Source organism: Aythya marila (assembly GCF_965140915.1).
Source record: "Aythya marila genome assembly, chromosome: 6".
Classification (NCBI taxonomy): domain Eukaryota; kingdom Metazoa; phylum Chordata; class Aves; order Anseriformes; family Anatidae; genus Aythya; species Aythya marila.
Window position 1 is genome coordinate 11,344,669 of NC_139047.1, and position 16,860 is coordinate 11,361,528.

The 16,860-nt window shown below is 40.1% G+C and overlaps 1 protein-coding gene across 6 annotated transcripts in view; it reads right to left on the reverse strand.

Moving 5' to 3' along the window:
• Positions 1 to 298: 298 nt before the first annotated feature.
• Positions 299 to 16,860, reverse strand: part of ADARB1 (adenosine deaminase RNA specific B1) — a 65,019-nt gene continuing 48,457 nt past the window's right edge. For 3 of the 6 annotated variants that reach the window (XM_082763376.1, XM_082763378.1, XM_082763377.1), the window contains exons 9-10: positions 11,526 to 11,711; positions 6,086 to 8,389 (exon numbers count right to left, since the gene is read on the reverse strand). In XM_082763376.1, coding sequence (XP_082619502.1) covers positions 8,299 to 8,389; positions 11,526 to 11,711 — 277 coding nt within the window. In that variant the 3' untranslated portion in view covers positions 6,086 to 8,298. Of the gene's footprint in view, positions 3,383 to 4,149; positions 4,322 to 6,083; positions 8,390 to 10,557; positions 11,712 to 16,860 lie in introns of those variants that run through there. The other 3 variants (XM_082763381.1, XM_082763379.1, XM_082763380.1) reach the window with 3 other exon arrangements.

Genomic DNA, 16,860 nt, shown 5'->3' on the forward strand with positions numbered 1-16,860 from the left:
CCCAGCCCACCCAGCCCAACAAAATTTGGCAGCTTCTGGAAGCTGAATTGTCTTATCCTTTGTGATTGCTCGAAACTATACACATCACTCTTCTTTCATGCTCAGTGATGGTGACTTATGAAGAATACAGGAGCATCAGCAATCACAACTCCACCGGCACACGCCATAAGGACACTGGGTGAAATGGGGACAGGACAGAGGCTGGGGCAGCGTGACAAGTCACATCTTTGATGGGACTGAGGCCTTTCCTTACAACTTTCCACATATTAACTGCACAAAAAGGAACAAACAAATGAAGGAAGCCAAGCAGTATTTTATTGACTCCCACAAGACAGATATGGATTGCATACAACCCTGAAAAACTTTCTTTTTAAAATCCTGGAATTATAAACAAGAGAACTCATTCCTTATAAATAACCTGACACCATTCCTTCATCAAAAGATTTTGGCATGGAACAGATTTCCTTTACAGTTTCATTTTAATCACTCATTTGAACAGCTTAAAAAACTATGTCTATAATAATACTTAAATATATTGCTTATATTCGTGACTTCATAAAAAAAATAGTTTGAGCTAATACTTTCCTAGTCTTCAAAAAAACCCAAAGAGACATCAACTTTTCAATGAGTACTTCAGAAAGATGAGTAAAAATAATTTGCTTGAAATTATCAACAAACATTATTTATCAATAGACCAGGTCCCTTAAAAGTGTGTATTTCACTTAGTAACATTAATAATCCCCAGAAAATGTACACGGTGCAACTAGCTTTCCCTTGATACTACATGGATGTATGCACATATTTATCTACAGCCACAAAGGAATTTCCGCAACATTAATGAGACAGGACTGATCTCAAAGGTAAATGCCCAAGTGCTTGCAAAATCTGACCAAATACAAATAAATTAGTTTTGGAATAAGTTGGTCTGAGCCTTATCAGAATCATGTCTGCAAAAAGTTAGTTTGTATTCAGAAACTGCTGCCCTTCTGCTGTGTGGGACTAGCACAGGTGTGACAACACTAATGGTTTTAATGCAGAAACAGACAGAACAGCTTAGAGTTGCCAACAAGGCTAAATTTATGCAGTCTAATATGGTTCATAACATCTGTTCCACTGGCATCTGGAAAAGGCAGTAACCTCTGGAAGCATCAGCCTTTTCTGAAGGGATCACTAGACCACTGTGATTTGCTTGCCTTCCTGCAGCAGTGCTCACTATTGTCCATAATACCATCAAAAATTCACTGATTGTTTCTCAACGCATTACTTCCAGCCACTAGCCAAGAGGCTTAAACTAATGCACAAGTGATTATCAGGCCTGACCATTTTTTGAAGTTGAAAACAGGCTCCTACTCAAACGATAACAAAGCAGCACATCTCCTCAGCATTCATGATAGGCCAGAATTGGTTTTATACCAAAGTCTCCAATGGGTAAAGTAGCTGCTAACCCCCAGGAGACACTTGGTCTGAGGTACTGTAACTTAAGTTACGACTGCATGAGACACAGGCTTTAGTCATGAAGCTGGCTGCAGGGATTCCTGTGCTCCACTTCACTTCTTCTGCAGATGGGCCAGCATGATTCAGAGCTGGATCTCTGACCCAATATGGGCCTAAAAATAAGTGTTAACTTGACTTCAAAGTATGGACCAGCCCACTGATCTGATGTTCAATGCAGCACAGGAAGGGGTGGTGATGTACAGCTGAGGGACAAGACCCATCAGCTGGAGCAACGTTGCTGAAACACACTTGGCTTGGGTATTGTGTCACAATGTCCTGCGTCACAAAACATGACCTTCATTGTTTGCAAAAGGATGACATAGAATCCCCAAGGGGCCTTCCAGAAAGCACATAGGATATTGAATAGGTACAAACCACAGCATGTGTTTGGACACAGACTGTGGGAGCAGAGAAATGACAGCAGGCATTCTCTAATCCACTCCTAAACATCATGTACTAAAAAGTGTTTTTAAAAGTGCCTTCTATACACCAGTTAATTAAACAGATCTCAAAATATTTCCCTTCTATCTTACATTTTTACACAAAGCTGAAGTGTCTACATCTTTACGAAAAACATGTAATAGTCAAAGCAAACAAAAGCACATTTAAGAGTAACTTACCTAATTAGTTTCATGAGGACCATCACACATGTAAAGGCAAAAGGCAATGAAATTTCAAAGGGACACAACTTGAATGAAAGGAAATGTAACTCACAGGAAAGAAGTTTTAACAACTTTTTGTCCATACATGAGCTTTTCATTTCTTCTAGAAGAGAGCAATTAATACTTTGTGAGTGATTGTTTTTGGCAATTCAGGCTTAGTACTCTTAAAATGGAACAATTTTTCTTTTTCCTTTTTTTTTTTTTTTTTTTGAATTGATATTTTATAGTTGTGATCATATTATAATGAATTCCTGGGATATACAAATCACCTACTTCTAAACAGATTAAACAGATTTCTGCACATTATAGACTAAACCTCTTAACTTACAAATAATTACTTTGTTGTTTCCAGTTTACAAGGGTAAAAAAAAAAAAAAAAAGACTTCACAATGTGTGTAAATGGAAGGTAAATGTATTTTTAAAAACAGAATAAAAAGCTGCATGTTAAAAACTGGATCACAGACTAATAAATACATACATCAAAGACATTAAATTTTCAGCAGCTGGTTTTAAAGAGCAAGGAAGTGGGGAAAAACTAGCTGTCCAGACTTCATTCTGGCTTTATGGTCTATAGGCAGTTCAAAAACAAGTTAGCAGAAGAGTAGAATCAATCTTGTCACCTAATTTCTTTTAAAAAAATTAAGCTACTTCCTAAAAGTGTGGTGTAAAATCCAAAGAAAATTTAATTTCTTCATGCACTTGATGACATTGAATTAAAAAAAATATTTTAACCCAGAAAAAATGAGTCATTGTATACTGTAAGGAGAGCCTTACTGCAAATTTTCTACAGTAAAAGTATTTCCAGAAATACACCAGAAATGACTTTCCCATAATAAAATGCACAATTATGTATCAGATAATCACTGAGTTTCAATACTTAGGCAAAATAAAAACAGCTACCATCAAGTTTCCTAAAAAATGGGGAAAAAAAAAAACAAACTCCAAACAGTAAAAAGATGTTTTAACAGCTGTGGAGATGCCAGAAAGCAATGCTGGACACCAGGATTTCCAGAGCAACTCCCTTTCCAAAGTGATGTGCAGTCTGTGAATCAGACAGTGAGAGAAAACTGATCCTGTTCTATGGGTTTCTCCACCCAGGCTCCAAGTCCTGCCTTCAGGAATGCTTTAAACAAACGCTCTTTGGCAGTTTGATACTCAGTGGCTCCTTGCTTGGTTTCATGGTACAAGTTAGGCTTGAGAATCTTTGAGCGCAAGCTGGAGGAAAGCTGTGCAGATTGAAAAGACAAGAAGAGAGAAAATGATCTATTCAACCAAACAGCTTAAGAGTAACTGAATTATTAAAACAGCTATTATTAAACAAGGTAACGAAGTACTAAACCAAATGTACAGGCAAAGGCAGACGAGCTTAAAAAAAACCACGATTATGCTTCTCCTTCCAGCCATCGTAACTGTGTCTAGCCTCATCACACCTAACTGCATCTTCAGCTCTCTGAGCAAAGGGAAAAAGTGCGCCCGCCTGCAGAGCAGTACCACATCCAGAGAGGGGCACTCTGGACTTCACTTTTCAGTATTGCTGTGGTAGTTCGACCATAGCTAGCGCACCTTTTGCTTCTTTCGGATTATCAACATCCTTTAGCAGAGGAAGCCTAGACGCTGAAAAGGCATTAATGGATACTTTCTTGTGTCTTTTCTTCCTAAGACAGGACAGCCTGAAATCTAAGTAGGTTTGATTTCAGTGAAACTAGGATTGTATTTCCAAACAAATTAAAATGAGTTCAAAGGAGTTAGCACCCTTTGTTTTTACTTCACTATAACAAAAGATTATGAGACCCTTGCATGCATTTTGTACCAGGTATTATAAGAAAAAAATAATCTAAATAAATGTGTTGTTTTCCATTACTACATAGGCTGGTAGCTGACGGCGGTTTTAAGCTCAGTTTAAGACAGGCTCATGAAGTGGCTTCTAAATACAGAAAGTGGCACATCAATATACCATTTAGAAGTGAAAAATCTTGCACTTTAGTATATGTACCTTTGCATGAATACGCATCCAGCGGCTGTACAAAGCATGTTTACAAAGGCGAGATGCACGACCCATTTCATCTTTGCCAGTTGTAGCATTAATAACTTCAAGACAAGTGTCTCCTACTGTCCAGTTTACACTGAAGTTTGGTGCTTTCCCTGGTTGGCGTGCTTCTGCGTTGCTAATACCTGAAAGAAGAGAGATATTTAATGACAACAATAAATACTGACTCTTGATGATTATACTTATTGGGTAGTAAGAATATACCAGATATACTAGAGCTACTGAAATAACATCGCTAGGCATTCTTACAAGTGATTCTTCTACTATGAGAACATTCTCCTGCAGATTTTTCACTGAATCATGGAGATACTGCCACACGTATTTCATTTTCATTGTGGCTAAAAATGGCCTTTCACTGCCATTCCTAGCTGGGCAAGTGTACATCACTGGAGCTGTGAGAAACCAGCTTCCTCAGTGGAGGAGGCTGTGCAGAGAGGTCTGTGACTCAGCTCCATGTGGACAGTGATATTAGCACCTTACTGCACTGTCCTGGTTTTGGGTGGGATAGAGTTAATTTTCTACACAATACCTGGCATGGTGCTGCATTTGGGATTCAGGATGAAGATAACATTGATAACACACCAATGCTGTCAGCTGTTGCTGAGCAGTGCTTACATAGAGTCAAGGTTTTGGAATTCACCCCTGAACAAATGCAGAATCCAGAAAGCTAACTGAGTGTTTTAAGCTGCTCCAGTGTCCAGTAGGCAGTTTTCCAGACAGAGTAGATAGGATGATCTTACTTCTGACCTTAATGACAGGATGTCTGATTCACATTTACACAAAGCAAGTAACAAATTCAAACACAATGACCAGGAATAGAGGGGCCCTGCCTTTAATTGTCTAAGTTAGGCAGAGTGAGCCCCAACATCCTGTGCAGAAAGCCAAAAACAACAGACAATTGAGTCTTTCAGCATAAATCTGGTTGCGATTCAGCTGCCTCCCCATTTTACATGCTCATTGCTACTTAATACACCCAGACATGGTGATCTGCAGGGCTCAAGTGATAAGGGAGACCTCAGATCATTTTGCTCAGATGTTAGGTTTTGCAACATCTGTCAAAGATGGCTTTCTGGAAGTCTAACCTAAGTGTGAAGAGAGGCTGGCGACCAGCCCAGGCTGCCAAAGGCAGGATTTATTCCCCCCACAGCAGCCCAGTGCTGCAGAAATGCACCATATATATTACCACTGTACTGTGCTTAAAGAGTATGACAGCCACTGCAATCCATACACTACCCACCTCCCAGACACATGTCATGACCACTCCAGCACTCCCCCCCGTGCTCGCATGCAGCAGCCAGGGGCATCAGCACAGCAAGTGGTTTGGGCTGTGCACTACAGAAATGCTGTGCAGTGCGGTGCCTTTGATCCAGCAGACCTCACAGCCATTACAGGGGTGGCAAAACTTAGGATGTCTCATCAGAGAACAAACACGTGTGTTTGTTTGTTTGATTTTTTCCTTTCTAATAAAGGTCCCATTTTTACTTTGACACAAGCCTACTCCAAATGTACTCTGAGATCTCAGTTTCTGCTAGGTTTTACACCTAATAAGATCTAGTAAATTTGTATGAATTCAATATAAGTATTGCAGCAAGATGCACTTCTTGCTGATATTTGAAATACAACCTAACAAACAAGTTAAACCAACCTAAGAGGCAGATGAACATAGGACTTGCTCACTTGGCCCTGGTCTTACAACACCCACTTGCGGGATGCAGAGATGAGCATGCGTAAAGCTACAAGGTCTTAGATCTTGAATGACATGGCAAAAATCGGTTTGTTTACTATAACCAATTCCTCATTTACTAAATAAACATTTTTAAATATCAATCATATTGAATTTCCAGATGTTGTCACATTTTTATGCTTGGCTTATGTCACCCTCATCGCTATGACTGATTACCTGTAAATCACAAGTAAATAATAATCAACAGTGTCACCATTCCACATTCTTTTAAAATATAAAATTTTAAAAATAAAATTGGAATGAAAAATTCCTAAAGAGTTATTCTCTGATTTCTTTTAGGAAAGATTGTCAAAACTTCTGCTGTCTTTCTGAGTGGCTGGCAATTAATTTATGCATCGTGTCCTGAAAACTGCAGATGATACCTTTAATGATGATTTGGATGAGGGAATTGAGTTCACCCTCAGCAAGTTTGCAGAGGACACCAAGCTGGGGGGAAGTGTCAATCTGCTGGAGGGTAGGAAGGCCCCACAGAGGGACGTGGACAGGACGGGGCGATGGGCAGAGGCCAAAGGGGTGAGTTTCAACGTGGCTAAGTGCTGGGTCCTGCACTTTGGCCACAACAACCCCATGCAGCGCTACAGGCTTGGGGCAGAGCGGCTCAAAAGCTGTGCAGAGGAAAAGGACTTGGGGGTGCTGATTGATGCTCACCTGAACATAAGCCAGCAATGTGATTAGGATGATGGTTGGACCAGATGATCTTGGAGTTGTTTTCCAACTTTAATGATTCTATGATTATGCACAACACAAATCATCCTGCACCATTTAAAGTCCAAATGCTGGATAGCAAACAAACCCTGCCACAGAGTGGCACCCAACAGGTCTGCACCTAAAGACCTATCAACTGTAGGTATACACAAGAGGAATCTCAACTCTGACTCTCCATAAACATATAAATTCAATTTTTTTTTGTGAAGCTTATGTGAAACATACCATTTACTTAATATAGCATACTTGTGAACTTGTTAATCTAAAAACTGTTTATCAAAACTACTGAGGCAAAAGGGCTAAAAAATTGCCACCTCATGACACATAGGTCAATCAGTCATATTTTTTATTTATCTTAAAAATATCCGTACCTTTGCTTGTTTCATATCCTACTGACCAAGTACAGTGATCTGATATGGTTCTAGTATTGCAAAAAGATGTCTTGCCCCTTTTCTTATTAGTATAAAAGAGCACTCTATTTAAGAAGAATAAAATAAGAAAAATCTGTTGCCTAATATTTTTCCTCTAGTGAATGACTCCCTCCCCAGACCAATATATCTAGTCTGTGTACAACTCTTTCAGCAAATACTGGATATAAATTACACTTCTCTACCAGCTTACTCATGCTCTTTCCACACTCACACAGCAGAGGCTGTTCACTGAGGGGGTGGCTGGACACTGGAACCAGCTCTCCAAGGCAGCGGTCACAGCACTGAGCCTGCTGGATGGAGTTCGAGAAGTGCTTGGACAAAGCTTTCAGACATAGGGCCTGATTTCAAGGAAGTCTTGTGTGGAGCCAGGAGCTTGGACTTGATGATCCTTGCTCCTTCCAATTTTAGATGTTCTATTTAAGAAACATACTGCAAACTAACTTCAATGGTCATTAAATTTAATAATGGTACTGTAAGCAAGGGAAAGACTTCTAGATGAAGATATAAATACATTACATAAATACATAAATAAATTCTCTTATGTGTATAGGTACCAGCAATAGTAATCTTGAAGGTCTTTTTCTTAAAATGTGTATAGGTACCAGCAATGATAATCTTGAAGGTCTTTTCTAAACTAAATGGTTCTATGATTTTGAATATTAAGTTCTATCAAAAGATCAGGTCAATGATCAACAGTAATAAATAGAGCAAAGTGAATGCAAGAAATTATTACTGAAGGAATACAGAACAAAATAAAGTACCATATAAATAATTACTGCTACCTTACCTTGAGTATCATGTGCTGCTCTGGTTTTGCCAGCCCAAAAATGGAAGAGATGACCCATGCATGGAATATTTTCCGTGCAAGAAAAAACAAACTGCACTAAGACATTCTAGTCTGGAAAAGTTAGGACTTAGTGGGAATACCACAGTGGTATAGAGATCTGAGCACCAAGACAAAGGTGACATGGAACAACTGCTAGCTATATGGTACATGGTGTACCTGTATCATACAGAGCACTAAAGAACATTGAATTAAATTAGCAAAAAGTAAACGCTATTGCAAAAGTCTTTAAATACACTATGGCCCTCCTTACTAAAGAAGGTTGTGGAAACTAAGAAATTTACAGCAATTCATAAAACTGGAACAGGAATTCATGAATAATAAAAAAATAAAAAAAAATCTATTAAGGATTCTTAAACACAAAGACTAGCTCAGGAAGTCTCCAATTCACAGATTACTGATGCAATTCTCAGGAGGTATCTGCAGAGGTATACCATTTTCTTCTGTTTTATCACTGCATACCTGCCTGTGGGAGAAGAATACTGGGCTAGATTAACCTTACCTTAACATCTTAGTCTTACTTAAGACAGCTCTTATGCTGGTGACAAGATAATCAGTAGATGTGACACTGCTCCTGGATTTTTCATCCAAGAAATGAAACAGAGGAAATACCTGTCAACCATACCATAAGAACAGGTCAAAAAACACCAATAACTTAATTTCTGACAATGTTCTGCTTAAAGATGGGAAACTTTATGGAAACTAAAGTGTAAGAAACTATTAACTGACCAGACATCAAAACATGGAAAACTTTGGCTGAAATAATATAATCACAGCTAAGAAAAAATGGATTATCCAGAAAAAACAGGCACAAGGGCAGTGTTAATTGTTGACTTTAGTAGATATTGCTGACAGGAGAGCATGAAGGACGTCTGGGCATACCCTGCCATCTGCTTTAAAAACATTACCCTAGCAGGTGCCATTAGCCCAGGTCCCTGAAGCTGAGATATATGAGCACACGAGCTCCACAGACAGGAACCATAAACATGGACAACCTGATGAAATTATTTTCACACAAGTTGCCTCCAGTGAAAAGGAGCCTGCTTTTTATATGTGCAATAGACTTCCTTTTACATTTAATGATTTAATTTAAATTTTTTTACATTTTACATTTAATGACTTCTCTCAAGGATATTCAAGGACAGATTCTCTACATGGAGCATTTGCTTTGTTGCTCTACTCCTGTGCCAAGTTAACTTCTTCGTGTCTATCTCCAAAAAGTGGCTCCAAAAAGCCTTAGCAGATTAACCTGCAGACTGGTACCTTTTTTTATTGGCAGATTTAAACAATCACCCTCATTTGATTTGAATGAGGAATTGTTCCCTTTTCAGGTTATTCAGAAATTCACAAGATTTTAACCTGTCATCTCTCAACTGAACTGACTGGTTCTCAGTGAGAGCTCACATGCCCTCTGTGCTGTGGTGCTAAAGGCATCCTGAAAGGCTGGGTACTGCAACCAAGGTTTCCAAGAGCTGATACAGGGAAAGAACTTTCTACAAACATAAGGGTTTCCCACACCCCTAACTGCAAAACAGCTGCTCCGATACGCATGCTGTCACTTAACTTGCTGGGAAAGGGATGTATAAGTAGAAAGTCTCCTATGAAGAAAGAAAGAACATTCGATGAAAATACAATTTTCACCAATAGAGTAGAAAAAAATAGCTTAGTCCGGCTTCATCTTAATGCAATTGGCCCTGGAGACATAAAAGTTGTTTTATGAACAGCTTTTATAGCGTTTTCTCAGCTAAATAGGTGAGAAACAGTGGGGAAAGACAGAATACCGTAACTGAGCAACTATTTCTATTTCAGTTCATTTCTCTGTTAGAAATGAGAAACGATAGCACGATTGTGTGTGTGGTATAAGGGGGAACTCAGAACTGGGGAGAGCTGTTCCTGCGGCATGTACTGCAGATAAGAATATGGTGTCAAGTGAATCGAAGAGTCGACGTGTAGCTACACGTCTGTCCCAGCTGAATCCAACGGTGTGGATCAGAAAAGCAGCTTTCAAGACTAATCCATTTGAAGGAAATTCATCACAGTAATTCTCCTCCGTCCTTCATCTCAAACAACCTTCGTGTACATTTTGAGACATGCATTTTCATAAAAACTTAACAGCTGAGAACATTTTTGAACACTCTTTACCGATCAGTGATTTCTGGATGAACTGTTTAAACAGATGGTACTATTTCATGGCAAATAGATGGTAACAGTATTTCAGGAAGATGATTTTTAAGACGCCAAGGTGCTATTATATGTTGTGAAAAGAACAACAGAAGCTCCTCCCACCATGCTGTCTTGAAAAGTTTATAAAAATTCCCAGAAATCAGGCAGCAACAGTCCATACATCAGCTACTAACCCAATACAACAATCATATATTAGGTACTGTGAGTGTTGGCACTATTACTTATTTGCTACTATAAGGATGATTATGTCACAATACTTCAGTACATCCTGGTTCATGGAATCCTTATTAATTATCTTTCTTTAAAAATAATAATAAAAAAAAAGATGGTTGTTTGATATGCCTTCTTCCCCCCACACTCTCGATATTTATTTTTAGCATTCACGTTAAGCTTTAAACATGCTTTAAAATACTGATTTCCCCCCCCACTCCCACCCCCCCGGAAAATCAACAGGCATGCCAAAGCCAAGCTCTACAGAACAAAGCAATGCACACAATGATAGGTAATATAAGAGATTTCAGTTTTAAAGCTTTTACAACACTCCTGTAACTAGCAGTTTTAGAAATTTTTAAGATACTTCAGAACTTTCTTTTTAAGTCATGGCTCAATTTATGTTATAACCTGTTAATTCAAATAGTGCCAGTCCTTTTGGCCCCTTGAGTCTAGGATCAGTGCAATGCTAAAGAACAACAATTAAAAATCTCAACAGCAGCTGCTAATTACTTGCTAGGGCTTACTGCATTGCTGCCTGTCAGCTAATACTTAATGTTATATTAAAAATATTTCTGAGGAAATGCCACCAGAATTTGAATACAGCATTTGTGCATTAACACAACGCACAATGTGAAAATACTGTGATAATTGAGACATGCAAACAATTTAGGTGCCATGCTAATAAAAGCTAATGCTGCATCCAACAGAATGATGACAAAAGAAAACACAACCAATAGCATCTGAGACATTCTTTCCATCCATTTTTAGCTGGTTACTGGTCCAGAGATTGTGAGCCAAACACATGTATTTTGTCATGCTGATAAATGATGCAGCGATTCAATAAATATCTGCAAGGGCAGGAGAAGTGACAGTGAGAGCTAACACGCTATCCCATGGATGATAAGAGGTTTCACTAAACCTTCAACTTGCCTCGCATATTGCTAAGGTACACTCTAGACAGCAATTACATGAAACTGCATCCAGTTCATACCCCAGCTCTTTTTGGTACCCTTTAACTAATGAAAGGTTCTTGATAGATATTTCTGTCTAAATAACTATATTAGGCTTAGCCAGTATCTTCTGTGTTGTAACCAGAAAGCAATTTACTCACAGTACATAATTTGCAAGGTTTTGAGAACTGCAAAATCACATTGCTACTGGAACAGACTTAGTTACCGGTACAGCCTTCTCCATTAGATACTTGCCACTAAGTAAAGGTCTGTTGAGTGTATAAAGAGGTGGTAGATCTTCTATCTCTGCTATCCTCTGGTATACGGCTCTGGATAGATGATCCCCATGATATAAACTCCCCAAGATGATGCTAGAGAAGTAAATTGGCTCCACAAAGAGGCTAAGTAAGGCTCCTTGAATACCCAATACGTTCCACCTAAGAGGGAGGGAAAAACAAAACAAAACAAAACAAAAAAAACAAAAAAACTTTCTTTTTAATGGAACAAGTAACATCTGCCAGACATAATAGCAGTTAATCACAATGGACCAGACGTTCAACCTTTCCTCTCTTGAGCAGAACATGGCTATGGTAACATAGCTGTGACACCTGCTGGAATTTCAGAGACTGGTTTATGGGATGCTCAGCAAAATCCTGAGCTAGGCAACCAAGAGGTCTACTGTCAGCATCCACTTCAGGAGCAGATTCCATAACCTCACTTCCCTTCTACTGTGCCTGGTGATACATTTTTCAGCACCCTAATGTCAGAGATGGACGGGATCATTCAATCAGAGGAAGCCAAACTGTGAGATCCTTAATCAGAAACAGTAACTGATGCCTCCAAAATACGTGGCAGTGGGCAAACCATCATTCTGACAACACAGGGATTGTGTCTGCAAGACCTCAGTACCTCGTCACCTTCATAGAAAGTTTGTTCTTTACACCTTAACCAAACTGTCCACATCCTGCTGTCAGAAAGGTTTTTTGTAGTTGCCTGCAATATTCACGGGCAGGGGAAAATAATCTCCGGGTACTCTCTGCTTATTTTAGCTGCTTCACAGATTCCAACTGTAAATCCCTGTCTGTACCATTGTGACCCACAGTCAAACAGGTCCAGTAGAAGGAATCTAGCATGCATAGGAGCAAAATACTGAAGAGATTTTCTATCTGTGTTCACTTAATCAAGTTTTGGCTCTCAATCTATATGTGACAATCATATGAAACCCATATGGAACACCTTTTAAAATCTCAAAGTCTCCTGTAGAGTATTTCCACTAAACTCTTTTCTGAGGTATACTTGCAAACAATTTGTCACTATTAAAATAATGTATCTGAGTACAACTGCAACACCCAGACTGGGTACCCAAGCAGAAGGAAAATTTATTTTGGTGCTTGAATAAAAATAAAAATAAAAAATAACACAATGGAAGCTGTTGTGCTCATATGAAATTGCTGTCCTTACTTATATGAGATGCAAGGATCCCCTAAGAAATGAGGGAGCTCTGATTGTGTTAAAGGTGTTTCTTGCACCTCGTGCTGGGATGGCATGGCTATATATCATCAGTTCAGGCTAGAAATTGTATAGTACAACTGCTTCACTACTGTGAAAAACTGAACTATATGCTTTGGCTACAAGTCTTGCAAAATTGTGAAGAAAGGGTAAAGCAAAAATTGCAGTCCAAGGAAACAATTTATTTTCATATCTTTACTGAGGGTAAAAATTGAGGCAGTATGGATTAGCTTACTCACCTGTCATTAAAAAAGCTAGCCCTAATGTAGGAGTAAAAACACTCCACTAACAAAAAGTAAGGTATCTGTTACATTATATAATGGCCTATTTTGTATGACAGTGAAAATGCAATGAACAGCCAAACATAAGGTTAAAGGTATCAAGTGAAAATTATTGCCTCCCTGTACCAAGATGACTTTCTAAGGACTTTGCCTTGACTAGAATTTTGTAAGCACAGAGGTATGTTAATTGCCAAATAGATCACAGAAGTGTTTTCTTGTTATTTGCAGTATTACCTACATGCAGGATAGAGAAGGATATGGACTACTACAGACAGATAATATTATGGAAGAAGCATTTGGAAAGAATCCAAGAGTAATCATAGCAAATTGGGTTCTTACAATTGTATCCGAAACTTACAGACACAAATTAAGCTTCCTTAGCTTAGGCACATTACATCTTATTATTCTTCAATAGTACTTGAGTGATGGATGGAAATTTTTAAAAAAGCCAGAGCATTCCTCTGGCAAGCCGTGGATCCCTAAATAAAACTTTTGCCAGACCCCTTTTTTCCTTGTTTCTATCTTCATTACTTCTAGAGCTTGTGTTTTGCTGCTTCTTCCCCACCTCCCACACTTGGTGACCTTCGCTGGCAAAGAAAGTTAAAGGTGAAGTTTGTCTTTTAATTGAAATGAGGAGTTTAGACAATTGAACATACTTCTGCAAGGTGGAACACACGAACCTGTATTACAGTTAATTCCTATTCTGTAATAACTGCACGTGCCTACTGGTTTTGCTGGGGTGAGCTGTATCACTGCGAGCAACGGATTCAGAGCAGCTGTAAATACAAGGTTTGTAGAAACCATTCATACACACAAAGCCTCAACCTCATAAAATTGATCAGGCAGGGTTGGATAGTGATTAGGATTATAAAATTGCCTTTAAATTTCAAGTGTTACAATAAAAGATATAATTATCCACAGAAATAAATAACCGTTTCAGAAACTGACAGTGAGTCAGAGATAAACATGAAACCCAAATGAAGTCCTGTTGATTGTAACTGAGGCAAAAAGGATTATGCAGAGACTTTCTTGCTTTTTCCTATTCATACTGTACTTCTTTCTGGCTAACACTAATTTCTCACTCCCATTAGCACATACAGCAAAAACAACCTCTACAGATACAAACTGAGAAGTAGCTATAACAATAATATGCATCAATTTTCAAAAAGACACAAGCCTTTTGAAACCTGAAATGGTAAAACTGTCTCCTCCTGCCAATTTACAAGCATGACATGTCAGAATGTTTGTCAACAAAAGCTGTCAATTTAGCACTAGAATTTACTGAAACTTATTTTGAAGTTAATGGGCCAAATCTGTATAGGTTCATTACAAACCATAAGATGCAGAGCTGAGAGTGAAAAGGCAGGTCATGATGCAGAGCTGAGAGTGAAAGGCAGGTCATGCCTGACGAACCTGATCTCCTTCTATGACAAAGTGACGCGCTGGGTTGACGAGGGAAAGGCTGTGGATGTGGTCTACCTTGACTTCAGCAAGGCTTTTGACACCGTCTCCCACAGCATTCTCCTCAAGAAACTGGCTGCTCTTGGCTTGGACTGGCGCACGCTTCGTTGGGTTAGAAACTGGCTGGATAGCCGGGCCCAAAGAGTCGTGGTGAATGGAGCCAAGTCCAGTTGGAGGCCAGTCACTAGTGGCGTCCCCCAGGGCTCGGTGCTGGGGCCGGTCCTCTTTAATATCTTCATCGATGATCTGGACGAGGGCATCGAGTGCACCCTCAGTAAGTTCGCAGATGACACCAAGTTAGGTGCGTGTGTTGATCTGCTTGAGGGTAGGAAAGCTCTGCAGGAGGATCTGGATAGGCTGCACCGATGGGCTGAGGTCAACTGCATGAAGTTCAACAAGGCCAAGTGCCGGGTCCTGCACCTGGGGCGCAATAACCCCAAGCAGAGCTACAGGCTGGGAGAGGAATGGTTGGAGAGCTGCCAGGCAGAGAAGGACCTGGGAGTGATGGTGGATAGTCGGCTGAATATGAGCCAGCAGTGTGCTCAGGTGGCCAAGAAGGCCAACGGCATCCTGGCTTGTATCAGAAACAGTGTGACCAGCAGGGCTAGGGAGGTGATCGTCCCCCTGTACTCGGCTCTGGTGAGGCCGCACCTCGAGTACTGTGTTCAGTTTTGGGCCCCTCGCTACAAGAAGGACATGGAGGTGCTTGAGCGGGTACAGAGAAGGGCAACGAAGCTGGTGAGGGGCCTGGAGAACAAGTCCTACGAGGAGCGGCTGAGGGAGCTGGGCTTGTTCAGCCTGGAGAAGAGGAGGCTCAGGGGCGACCTTATCGCTCTCTATGGGTACCTCAAGGGAGGCTGTAGCGAGGTGGGGGTTGGCCTGTTCTCCCACGTGCCTGGTGACAGGACGAGGGGGAATGGGCTTAAGTTGAGCCAGGGGAGTTTTAGGTTAGATGTTAGGAAGAACTTCTTCACTGAAAGGGTTGTGAGGCACTGGAACAGGCTGCCCAGGGAAGTGGTGGAGTCACCATCCCTGGAAGTCTTCAAAAGACGTTTAGATGTAGAGCTTAGGGATATGGTTTAGTGGGGACTGTTAGCGTTAGGTCAGAGGTTGGACTCGATGATCTTGAGGTCTCTTCCAACCTAGAAAATTCTGTGATTCTGTGAAAAATTTATCAAAGAAAATGTTAATAAATTCAGGATAGAATCATAGAATGGTTTGGGTTGGAAGGGACCTTAAACCCCATCCAGTTCCAACCTCCCTGCCATTTGAGCCAGGTGGCTCAAAGCCCCATCCAGCCTGGCCTTGGGCACTTCCAGGTACGGGACATCCACAGCTTCTCTAGGAAGCCTGTTCCAGTGCCTCACCACCCTCAGAGTGAAGAATTTCTTCCAGATAGCTGACCTAAACCTATCCTCTTCTGGTTTACAGCCATTACTTCTTGTCCTATCACTACACTCCCTGACAAAAAGTCCCTCTCCAGCTTTCCTGTATTGCCTTTTCCACCAAGCCAGCGAAACACCTAACAAAATGTTTGTTTTTTTCTTCATGTATATATAAATTAGTATGAGAAAAGGGTGAAGTAACCAATACCACGTAAATCTAGTTTGCAAATCCAAACCTTCCAATGCTCACATTGTTTTTATAACACAGAAACAAACCTTTCTGCTGCAATGCATGCTGCAGCAGAGTGGACGCAGACCCTGGCCATGGCACAGTGCTCGGGTAGGAACATTTGATGGCTCTAGAATGTGATAATGGAAGAAATATCTCCAGTATATTCTTGGAGTATAAAATACTCCATAAGTATTTTCTTGTATAAAAAAACATTGTTTTCTAGTATTTGTTTTGCATTAAAAAATTCAGTGATCTGAAAAATTTCAGGTTTCAGAATCAAAAATGACAGCAATTAGAAAATGCTGCTGAGTTGTCCCCTTGGGAGCATAGCTCAGGCTACTTTGTGTCCCCACTTTGCTTTACAGCTTAGAATCCCCCAGGCACATTTAGGAAAAATAAGACCAAAAGACCAAATGTTTGCTGTCACCAAGATTTTGTCATGTCTTCTACCTCATCTAAGAAGTAACACTGAACCCAAGCATTCACAGAAATGCTGTTTCCAACTGCAACATCTCACCATCTTTACAGACTAGACCCCAACAACAGCTCTGTAGATCCAAACATTTCCAATCCAAGTCTCAGTCTCCTACAGTAGCTCCTACACAACAGCAAACAACTGCCGGTTCCCACAAACGCAGGTGGATTCACATCCTGCCTCATCTGCACTGAAGTATCCATAAATACATATGCAACTTTTGGTCAATGAAGTTGCAAATGA